The sequence below is a fragment of the Pteropus medius genome, unplaced genomic scaffold (assembly GCF_902729225.1).
Source record: "Pteropus medius unplaced genomic scaffold, Ma_sr-lr_union100, whole genome shotgun sequence".
Taxonomy (NCBI): domain Eukaryota; kingdom Metazoa; phylum Chordata; class Mammalia; order Chiroptera; family Pteropodidae; genus Pteropus; species Pteropus medius.
The window spans coordinates 3,490,283-3,500,839 of NW_024349798.1; the positions used below are offsets into that span (position 1 = coordinate 3,490,283).

A 10,557-nucleotide genomic window follows, 5' to 3' on the forward strand; every position below is an offset into this window, starting at 1 on the left:
GATGCTGGAGGCGGGGGTAGTCCTGGGTGCTGAGTGGGCATGAGGGGGTGAAGGGGGGCCTTAAATTCCAGACAGCACAAAGGGCCCCTAAGGACCACAGTTGCTCCAGGGCCAGGGAAGCAGGTAAAGGATGAGACTCCAAGGCTGACTCTGGGAATTTGACTCCTCGCCTGGTCGGAACATGGGGCGAGGGTGGCTGGTGGGGTACCAGGCGCTACGTGTGTAGCAGGCGGGATTGAGCCCTGACCTGGTTCTGCTTCTCTCCTGTGTAGGTAGGGAACCTCGGCCTACTTTTCATGCTCCTGTTTTTTATCTATGCTGCCCTGGGAGTGGAGCTGTTCGGTAGGCTCGGTGAGTGAGGTCCAGGAACGTGCAGCCTCACCCATGCACACACGACCCTTGGAGCTCGGGGTGCTGGCCAGGCCAAGGCAAGGCCCCCTGCTCCCTCAGCCCTTCACTGCACAAGGCAAGCGTGACAGCAGGCACATGCAGGAGCATCGAGGCACACACACAAGTGTGGTGCCAGACCCACGACACACACGCATACATGTACATACACAGACATGTCTGTAGACACACACGCATGTTCGTGTGCCAGCCAGGGGTGCAGAGGCACACGTGAGCCTAAGCAAGTGTGCGCATGCAAACAACCACATGCCACCTCGAACCACTTGTGGTTCCCAGGAAATAAATGCAGCAGCATGTCCTTCATAATTATCACCAAGCGTTTCCTTAACACCCCACTCCCACTCCCAGGCCTGAGGCTCTGGTCACTCTGGGCAGGAGGCCGTCGGGGACCCTCTCTGGCAGCCCAGTTCCTCTAGGGTCCCCCTCCCCTTCCTACCAGGGTCTCCTGAACATTTGGTGTTACTGAACACTCAGTGGCTTCCACGAGCCACCAATGACCCTGTCCATGAGGTGGCTGAGGTGGTTGTCCATTAAGTGTCTGCCCAGAGGGGGCTTCTGGGACTTGGCAACTGGTACCCCAAAACCCAGGTCTGACTCCTGCCCCCTGGCCCAGCCTCCTGCCCCAGGGTGACCCCATTACTCCACCAAGGCCTAAGGGTATACTGACTAAGAAGGGGCCCTGGGGAGCAGGCAGTGCCATCTCCGGGGGCTGAGCCAGAGCTAGGCTGGCACCAAGGGCTTGTCCTGTCCATCCAGAAAGGCCTAGATGTAGAACAAGCAGGGTGTCCCCTGCGGGTGCCCACCTACTCCACCTCACCCCGCACCTGAGCTAGGCCATTGCCTTGCACCCCAGAAGAGCACGACTTCCTCCCTAGGGGAGAGGCAGGGCCCACAGCAGGTCCCAGGGCCTCCTGGGCCATTGTGCGCCCTGGCCCAGCTGCACGGCTGACTGGCGGGTCTCTGCCCTGCAGAGTGCAGCGAGGACAACCCGTGTGAGGGCCTGAGCAGGCACGCCACCTTTTCCAACTTTGGCATGGCCTTCCTCACACTGTTCCGTGTGTCCACAGGGGACAACTGGAATGGGATCATGAAGGTACTGGCTTGAGTGAGGCAGGTGGGGAGGTGGATTCAGCCTGCGCCGCCCTGCAGCTACCCCTCTGCCCACAGGACACACTTCGGGAGTGCGCCCGTGAGGACAAGCACTGCCTCAGCTACCTGCCGGCCATCTCGCCCATTTACTTTGTAACATTTGTGCTGGTGGCCCAGTTTGTGCTGGTCAACGTGGTGGTAGCCGTGCTCATGAAGCACTTGGAGGAGAGCAACAAGGAGGCCCGCGAGGATGCCGAGCTGGACGCCGAGCTGGAGCTGGAGATAGCACAGGCTCCCCCCGCTCATACCAGGCCCGTAGCCCCACAGAGCCCAGGTGCCGGGCCCGATGCCCCCAGCCTCCTGGTGGCACGCAAGGTGTCTGTGTCCAGGATGCTCTCCCTGCCCAATGACAGCTACATGTTCCGGCCTGTGGCACCTGCCTCAGCCCCTCACTCCCAGCCCCTGCAGGAGTTGGAGATGGAGACCTATGTGGGCACAGCCCCCTCCAGTAAGACCCATGAAGGCAGCGGGAGGACACGGGCAGGAGGACTTGGGTGGGAGGATTCTGGACAGGCGATAGCTGCCTAGTTTAGATAATTTTTTTGTTCCAGGCTTGGTCACCTCTGAGCACTCACCACCTGTGGAGTCCTCCGCCTCCCTCCAGGTCCCGTCAGCCACATCCTCCCCTGCCAGGGGCAGCAACACTCTCCTCACCCTGCCCCCTCGGGGCACAGCCCGCTCCCCCAGCTTTAGCCGCCTGCTCTGCAGACAGGTAGGAGAAGACTTCCCTGATTCCTATAGCCAAGGCTTGGGGGTTTCCTCTCTCCATTTAAAGGATGAGTGACAGGGACACGATTGGGGGTTCTGTGTTCCTGGAGCCTGTGTATTCTAAACCACCAGGACCACATTCCCTCCTTGAGTCTCATGTCCCCACAGCACTCCCTGCAGTGGTTCCATTGGGCCTTACTTACACCCACAGACTGCCCTCCGTGACCCCCACGGTGCCAAGCTGGGCAGATGGTGTGCAAGGTGGCCTTAGCCCAGCTCTGTGGGGTCTCCAGGGCCCATGGCAAGCTCTCCCTACATTGAGGCCCCAGCCCTCTGCTCCTCACAGCCCCTTCCTAGCATGACTGGTACAGGTGGTTGGCACCTGCACACAGGGTGGTCTCCAGAGCAGCATGGGTGGAGCTGGAGGACAATAATGTCCCCACCAGGGGCCCCTAGCCCCATCTCACTTTGGGTCCCTAACCTCAGGGAGTTGAGAGCCTACTCTAGCCCGGGTAGGCAAAGGTCCCTGTTCCCTTTCTGGGTGGGCTTATCGGTCTTATCTGACACCATGCCTTTGCAGGAGGCTGTGCACACCGACTCTCTGGAAACACAGGTCGATGGACCCAGGGACTGCAACCTGGGCTGGGGGGAGCCTGGCAGGAAGACCCCCACGAGGCAGGCATCCCTGAGGGCCTCCCTGCAGTCCCCACCCTGCTCCCCAAGGCCCGCCAGCATCCGCACCCGCAAGCACACTTTGGGACAACGCTATCTCTCCAGCCAGCCACCGGCCCCAGGCGAGGAGGAGGTGGAGGCCCCAGACCCAGCTGATGAGGAGGTCAGCCACATCACCAGCTCAGCCCGAAGCCCCTCACCCCCAGCCCACGAGGTGGTGGGTGGTGAGCCAGGCTTGCACAGGCTCTACGATGTGGACGCCCAGGGCTTCCTGGACCAGTCTGGCCGGGTGGACGAGCATCGGAGGTCCTTGGCGGAGCAGGGTGGAGGGGACGGCCGCCTAGAGACTGGAGAGGTGAAGGTCCGGGCCCTGGAGGCCGAGCCAGCCCTAGGGGCACGCAGGAAGAAGAAAATGAGCCCTCCATGCATCTCTGTAGACCCCCCTGTGGAGGATGAGGGTTCAGCCCGGCCCCCCACGGTGGAAGGCAGTAGTACCACCCTGCGGCGGAGAACCCCGTCCTGTGAGCCCATGGAGGGCATGGGGGTGGACCCTACCACCAAGGGGGAGCGGTGGGGCCAGGCCCCCAGCCGCTCAGAGCACTTGACCATCCCTAGCTTTGCCTTCGAACCATTGGATGTGGGGGGCCCCAGTGGGGACCTGTACTTGGACAGTGGCCACAGGGTGGCCCTGGAACCCAGAGCTTCCTCCTCAGGGGCCACAGCACCTTCCGAACCCCACAAAACAGAGTCTCTGGTGGCCTCTGGCGACCCCCCAGAGAAGGGGCGGGGACTCTACCTCAAAGTCCCCCAGAGTTTTGTAAAGAAAGCAGTATCTCTTCCAGCCAGCCCCACCCCAGATGACAGTGTGGACGAGCCTGTGTAAGCTGAGGGCACAGTGCTACACAGGCTTGGCACTGCGGTTGGGGTATACCCGGTGGGGTGGTGGCCCAGGTGGGGCCATGCATGGACGCTGGCAGAGGAGCCAGGAGGATATCCGCCCAGGGAGATGGAGGCAGATGCTATTCTGGGTGAAGAAGAACAAGCTAGTTCTTCGGCCTGCGAGCCTCCACCCATCCATTCAGGTTTGGGTGTTTCCATGTTTTGCCACTGTGGTCTGAGACTCTGCCGGTGGCCTGCCCAGCAGTCCCGTTAATGAGAGAGCTGCATCCACGGGACAAGGACCAGAAGGTGACCAAAAGCAAAAAGGCAGAGGCTGCCCAGCAGAGCCCTGTTCTCACGTCCACTTATTTTTATAGAGAACACTCACTTGGGGCCACTTGTGCCCTCCCGGGTGGCAGCTGTCTCCAAAGCCCCCACAGCCACGCTTCACTGTCACTCAGTCTGAGCTCTCATCCATTTATCCCAACCCCCACCCCCGCATTGCTTTCTCTCCATCTTCTCTTTGCACCCCCTCCACACCATTCTGTCCAGAAAACACCCATTAACTCTGGTCTCTGGGAAATGCCACATCACCAGGAAGTGGGAGCCTTGCAATAAGACGCCGCCCCCACACCAGTGCCGGGCATCTCTGATGGCAGTCCTGAGGTCTGGGCTGAGCGTTTCCTGCTGATGCCCCTCTATTTTGTTTCATTTCTTCTCTAAATTCAGGTTAAAAGTTGCAATAATCTGATGCAGAAAATTCAGCTTCTCAAGTTTGGGGATGAGCAGAGCAAAGCGAAATAAATATTAACTTATTAAAGGAACGAGTTGGATGACAGAATCAGTCACTCCACATGGGTCGATGGGGGAGCTGTGTGATGTTGGCCACCACAGCTGGGCCACAGGGTCTCCTCAAGCAACAGCCCTACTGGGGCTCTCCTGCCTCCTACAGTTTCCCCACTCTGGCAGATCCACAGATAGAAAGTTCTTCAGTGGGAAAAGGTGAGCTCGCCATAGTGGCCGACTCCACATGGCATCATTCACATACTGGAGAAACCACATCTGACAACGCGGGAAGAAGTTTTTGCCTGGGCTCCTGTTAGGGGTAGGTTCTGTGCGGGCAGAGGTGGGAGCATCCCCACAGTGAGAGCTTCCTAGCTGGATGGTCAACCTAGGGCTTCAGAAGGCATCCCACTCTCCTGTCTCTCTGCCCTGAAGTCTCCTACCCCCAGCCTTTGGCACTGACCTTGACCCCACCCCATGTTCTCCTGGCCTTTCAGGGACCAGAGCTTATTTGTAACCTCTCCTTGCCCTGGAATCCTGGTCTTGGGGGTTTCTTAGAAGGGTCTAAGTTCAAGGTCTAGACTGAATTTGGCAGAGACAGATCAGGCCCCATGACTAGAGTCTCACTAGCGCACTCTCCCCAATGTCCCTGTCCCTAACCCATGACCAGGTCCCATGGTCACCACTGCATATCAAATGGGCACAGCACTAGCTGCCCAGTTCGGGGCAGCCCTTCCTAACTGTCCTCTATTTGACCTTCGATTACTGAGCTGATTAGAGCCCTATGGGAGGGGCTGGGACTTTCCTGTCCCCCCCCACCCCCAGCTACTTGACCAACTCCAAGTCACAGGCTGGGTGGGAGGGGCCCTTCAGGTCAGCAATTCCCTCTTACATGTGGGGAACTGAAGACAAGAGGAGTTTGCCTGGTGATCCACCAGGACTCAGCTTCTCGGCACACAACTTATCTCACCAGCACCTGGCCCAGAGCCTTGACTCAAAAGTGTGTGCGCCATGTTTGACCTGATGATGAACGGGGGTGACACTTGCACCATCTTTGTGTGTGGAGCCTGCACTGAACCTGTGACAACCACACAGGGAAGGAGATCTGCCCTCATTAAACTGGCTCGAGGAAGCGAAGTTGGAGCTCAGGCCACCCCTTCCAGGCTCCAAAGGGCCTGATGTCACCCATTATGGGAGTGGGGGGAAGGGAGGAATGGTTGGGAGCGTTGAGGAACTCAGGTCCTTAGCCTCCTGGATCCCCAAGGGCCTTCGGGTATCCACTGGAAATTTCAGGGCCCTCGCATGTCCCGGCTCAGTTCATCCCCAGCATTGGGACTCCACTTTCCACATACATGGCTCCCTGCAGGGTCCTTGACACCCCCAGGATTCCAAGCCTGCTCTCTGAGCAGGAAACTCTGAACACCCTCCACATGGTCCCTACAATAACTGTGACACAGACTCATTTCTGTCCCCATTTGACAAGAGCAAACAGGCACAGGGATGGATGTCTTGCCCTGAAGTACCCCCCTATCCTGGCCCTGATAGGGGTTTCCCACAGCCCAGTGATCATGGGCCATGTGGGTCTGCATGGCAGCCCCCGCGGGAGGACCCCAGCAGGCACAGGGAGGGCTGCCCCTCCCCACAAACACACAGCCCCACTGGACCAGCGGAAGGCCAGTTTGATCCTCCCTGATAACCCAACGCTCACTTTTATCTGTCACCTGCCACATGGCTGAGCTGGCTGAGTTCCTCAGGATTCGGGGCCAGATAAGGGGAAACGGGGGGGGGGTATGGGGCTTCCTCCCTGCTCCCCCCAGTAGGGGTCTCACCCTCAGGCTCCACCCATCCATCTTTCCTTGGTCCACCTCCACCCAAGGGCTTCTTGCCCCTCGGTGTCCCCCAGCACGATCTGCATGTAGATAGTCTAAATGTGCTTGTGTAAGGTTAGCGATGCAGAGAGGGCACGAGGGAGGAAGGAGGGACAGGTTCAGTCCATCCGTCTTTCATGTTCCAGGATGGGCATGTGTTACAGCTACAATAAAATAATTAAAGATGAAAGGAAAATGAGGAGGGCGAGCGCCTCTCCCACCACGGTTTCCACAGCAGTGAGGGCGCAGGGTGAGTGGGGGCAGAGGCCCTTCCCACTCAGATCCGCAGAGTCTACACCGCGGGGAGCAGAGCTGCTGGCTTATGGGAATCTGTGCCCAAGAGACAGCCTGAACTGCAAGGCAGCCTGACGCAGAACACCCCCCAGCGTGTTGACATCTGCAGTGCTGGGAAAACATGTCCAATGACTGGGGACATCCAAGAGGGCCACGTCCTTGGACTTTGGGCCTGGGGGCACTGTCCCCAGTATTGCAGGTGGACAGCTGTCCCCTCTCCTGCCAAGGGTGAAGCCTCCAATTGTGAAAGGGGCTCCCAGAATCAAAAACGATAAACATGAACATTAAAAACTTAATGAGGAGCCACACTCACCAGAATGGCAGATTAAAGGGAGTGACATGGTGCCATCCCCGTTGCTGGGAGGGGACACATTTGACATCTAGGAAATGGAGGGTGCCTCAGCCCCCTGGCACATGATGCAGTCATTCAGGGTGTGTGCACAGGAATGGCCTGGCCGCCTGGTCCTAAGACCCCAACTAGAAACACCCCAAGTGCCTGTAGCAGCCTCGACATCAGGCTCCACTTGGGAGCTGGCATGGCAGTGAGAAATAGCGATCTCAGTACATTCAGCACCAGGAGAAAACCAACATGGTGGTCAGTGAAATGCTCAAAGCGTTACAACTCATCAGTCACAAAAATGTGAAAATGAGGCAGACAACACCACTTCCACGTGCACGTGCACAGCGTGGCCTGAGAGAAGCGGGGGACGGTGTTGTGGAGGGAGGAGGGGAGGGGACTGCATGGTTGGAGGGACACAGGGTGTGGGGGACAAGGCTGTATATCGTGACCCCATTGCTGGGTACCTGGGCATCCTTAGAATCATCTCTTAAATGGTCCGTGTTGTTTTCTGCATCCCAAATACACGTGACCACTCACTAAACAGACACAGCCCCAGGCACCAGGGGCTGGGGAGGGGGCCATCCCTACAGTAACACCCAGTTGTCAGGGCCCAGGACCCCATAGTGACGGTGGCTGCCCCAGACTGCCCTGGACCCCCTTCCCCACCTAGTGATGCTCACAGTCAGAATCATGGCCACAACATGTGTCTTCTCCATGCCCTTTAATGAGGATCAGTGCCTGCTCTGGGAAGGCAGGGCTCAGGGCAGGGGACAGAAGGTGGGGAAGGTTCCACCTGGGCAAGAAGCAGTGGTGTAGGGACTGGATGGGGCTGGCTTCTCTGCAGACCCAGGTGGCAGCCCCAGGGACAGGCTCAGGTCTCCTCGGGGACGTACTGATGGATCCAGTCCAGGTAGTAGGTGACACGGGTGTAGATGCCGAGCCTGTTGGGCCGGGCACAGCCATCGCCCCAGCTGACCACACCCACCTGCAGCCAGGTGCCATTGACTTTGCAGACCAAGGGCCCTCCAGAGTCACCCTAGAGAGGAAAGGGGTCAGCAGTGGCTCACGTGGTGGGGGCTGAGGGGGAGGACATGGGCCCACCTGTCAATAGTCACGCTCCTCATTCCCAGCACACATCATGTTATCCTGGACAATCCGGACATTGTCCTCCGTGTACAATCCACTGTGGTATTTTAGGTCACAAATGCTATTTTCCACGATGGGTACCTCCCCCTCCTTCACGGGGTGTGGTGGTGGAAGATGTACTTTGGAGTGGGAGTGAAAGAAAGGTGGAGCCGGTAACCCTGTCATGCAATGGGCGCAGGGCAGGGGCATGATGGCAGGAGAGTTGCTGGTGCCTCCTCTGTCCCTGGGCCTGCAAACTCAGAGACGTGCAGTGGCGAACGCAGCAGACCCAGCCCCTTCTCTCCTAAGGATGGACCTGGCTCCTTGACCTCATTTAAGCCCATTTCAGGATAGGAAGGGATGGGGACCAGGTTCTGGGTTCCTCCCAGCTCTGCCTCCTGGCCAGCCCTCGCCCTAGGGCTCATTTTTCTCCCTGTGTTTGGGGTGGTTGGGCAGGATATTCTGTCTCCACTGGTCCTTGAGCAATGACACAATCAGGTTCCTTGAGTAAGGCCCAGAGAACATACTACAGGGCACCTGCTCATGCCAAGTGTCCCTAAAGCTTTACTCGGAATTGTGGATAAGATGGTTGCGCTGGAAAGGTCAAACCGAGTTGCATCCAACCTGACCCAACACCCCTGTGAAGGACCCTGATTTCTGGCACCTCTGTCTATGGGCACAGGGAAAAAATGCAGGCTAGCCTGACAGTAATGGGCATTATTCTCTTTCTCTTATTATTAATAATAAGATACCTTATTGCATGATTTCTCTTTCTTCATGTTGTATTCGTGAAATACTGTGACTGTGCCCTTTCACGCAAGGGGAAACTGAGGCACAAAGGTGCTAAGTGACTTGTCCAGGCACCAAGTCCCTACTCTCAGTACATCCTGCCTCTGCCACCTCTCCCTCTCCTAGACTCGCCAAACTTCCACCCCCTGAGCCCACTCGTGGGAATCCCACCCCCCAAAGGGAACCCCAGAGCTGGGTCATGGGAGTGACTGGTCTCTGCTCCCCTAAGCCCTCCAGCTCTCCCTGATGCTTACCTCCGTTGTCTATGTCACCCCAGCCTGTCACCCAGCATGGGGTCCCTGGGGGGAAGGTCTCCGAGGCAGGGGGCAGAGTAACCAGCTGGACTTGGCAGGAGATGTTCACAGGGTCCTCGAGCTCCAGCAGGGCAATGTCAAACCCCGCCTGGATGGCGTAGTACTCAGGATGCACGATGATCCGGCTGATGGGCAGTAGCTTGTCACGATAATACAGGTACTGTTCCCGCAGCTGCACCCTCAGGTCTGTGGGATTCTTGAAGTCCCTGGAGAGAGGGGGTACCTACTCAGGGGGCAGGGCAGCCTCCTGGACACTAAGGAATGTGGGTGGAGCCCCAGGCCTGCCCTCACCCACCAGGCCCCATGGACACTCATGGTCCAACGCAGTGTGCTGCAGTCAGCACCCACTGAGGGTGGATGAGAGAGCCCCCGCAGAAGTGTTTCCAGTATTGACATTTGACTCTCAGGCTCACTTGCCAGGGCCACTTGCTGCCCGGGGCCTCCTTCCCTCCCACGATGTTCACTCGCTCCAGGGCCTGGCGTGGGGCTGGGGCAGGAAGCACCCTCAGGACAAGACACAGCCCAGCCCCACACAACCCTAGGCTTCTGTGAACCCACCTGCCCATCGTGGGGCTTTTGGGGTACGGAAGAAGGGGTAGGGCCAGGGCCAGCCAGGGTTAGAACTCACCAGGGACCATGTGGACTGGGCTCAGCAGGAGAGGCAGTGCCAGCACCAGCAGATTCAGCATCTGGAAAGAGAGAGGCTGGGGGCTGGGCCAGGCCAGGGTTTACAGAGTGTGGGGTGCAGATGGAGTCGGGGACTCCGGGATCAGGGATCGGTCCAGGCCACGGGTCAGAGGTCTCGCTTCTCCAGATCTGAGGATCAGTGACTCACTGCATGGTGACACCCAGATGTTGGGGTCTGGCGTGGGGTGCTTACCTTGGCTGGTCCCTGCTGCTTTGCCCCAGTCTGTGCTCCCCTCCCCATTTATCCTTCCAGGCCATCAGGGGGTCAGAGAAGAGGCGCTCCATCCTCCAATCCAGAGGGGAGGAAGCAGATGATTCAGACCCAGGGCCCAGATGTGCCTTCCGGAGATGGCAGACCTGATTCCTCGGGTGGTCTGACCATGTCCTTCTCCGGGCATTATCTGAACTGTTCTGCTGATCAATCACAGTGGTACCTTGTTATCTCGGGATCTGAGTGCCATCAGCAGAGGGACAGGCAAATGGAAGTGACAGTGAGACAAGTAGCCAGTGCCAACTCCCCTTGGACACTTGCCTACCAGGC

The 10,557-nt window shown here is 58.3% G+C and overlaps 2 protein-coding genes across 6 annotated transcripts in view; one reads left to right on the forward strand and one right to left on the reverse strand.

Moving 5' to 3' along the window:
- The window catches only part of CACNA1H (calcium voltage-gated channel subunit alpha1 H), a 64,359-nt gene extending 59,719 nt beyond the window's left edge, over positions 1-4,640 (forward strand). For 3 of the 5 annotated variants that reach the window (XM_039884850.1, XM_039884852.1, XM_039884854.1), the window contains 5 exons: positions 273-351; positions 1,380-1,501; positions 1,558-2,005; positions 2,109-2,269; positions 2,846-4,640. In XM_039884850.1, coding sequence (XP_039740784.1) covers positions 273-351; positions 1,380-1,501; positions 1,558-2,005; positions 2,109-2,269; positions 2,846-3,820 — 1,785 coding nt within the window. In that variant the 3' untranslated portion in view covers positions 3,821-4,640. The remainder of the gene's footprint in view (positions 1-272; positions 352-1,379; positions 1,502-1,557; positions 2,006-2,108; positions 2,270-2,845) is intronic. The other 2 variants (XM_039884851.1, XM_039884853.1) reach the window with 1 other exon arrangement.
- Positions 4,641-7,977: 3,337 nt separating this feature from the next.
- On the reverse strand, positions 7,978-10,215 carry LOC120620210 (tryptase delta-like). The gene is made up of 6 exons (XM_039884855.1): positions 10,210-10,215; positions 9,958-10,018; positions 9,653-9,816; positions 9,270-9,552; positions 8,203-8,366; positions 7,978-8,137 (listed from the first exon to the last, which is right to left on the reverse strand). Exons 2-5 carry the CDS (start codon positions 10,016-10,018, stop codon positions 8,206-8,208), a joined length of 669 nt encoding a protein of 222 aa, XP_039740789.1. The 5' UTR covers positions 10,210-10,215; the 3' UTR covers positions 7,978-8,137; positions 8,203-8,205.
- Between the last annotated feature and the right edge of the window lie 342 nt (positions 10,216-10,557).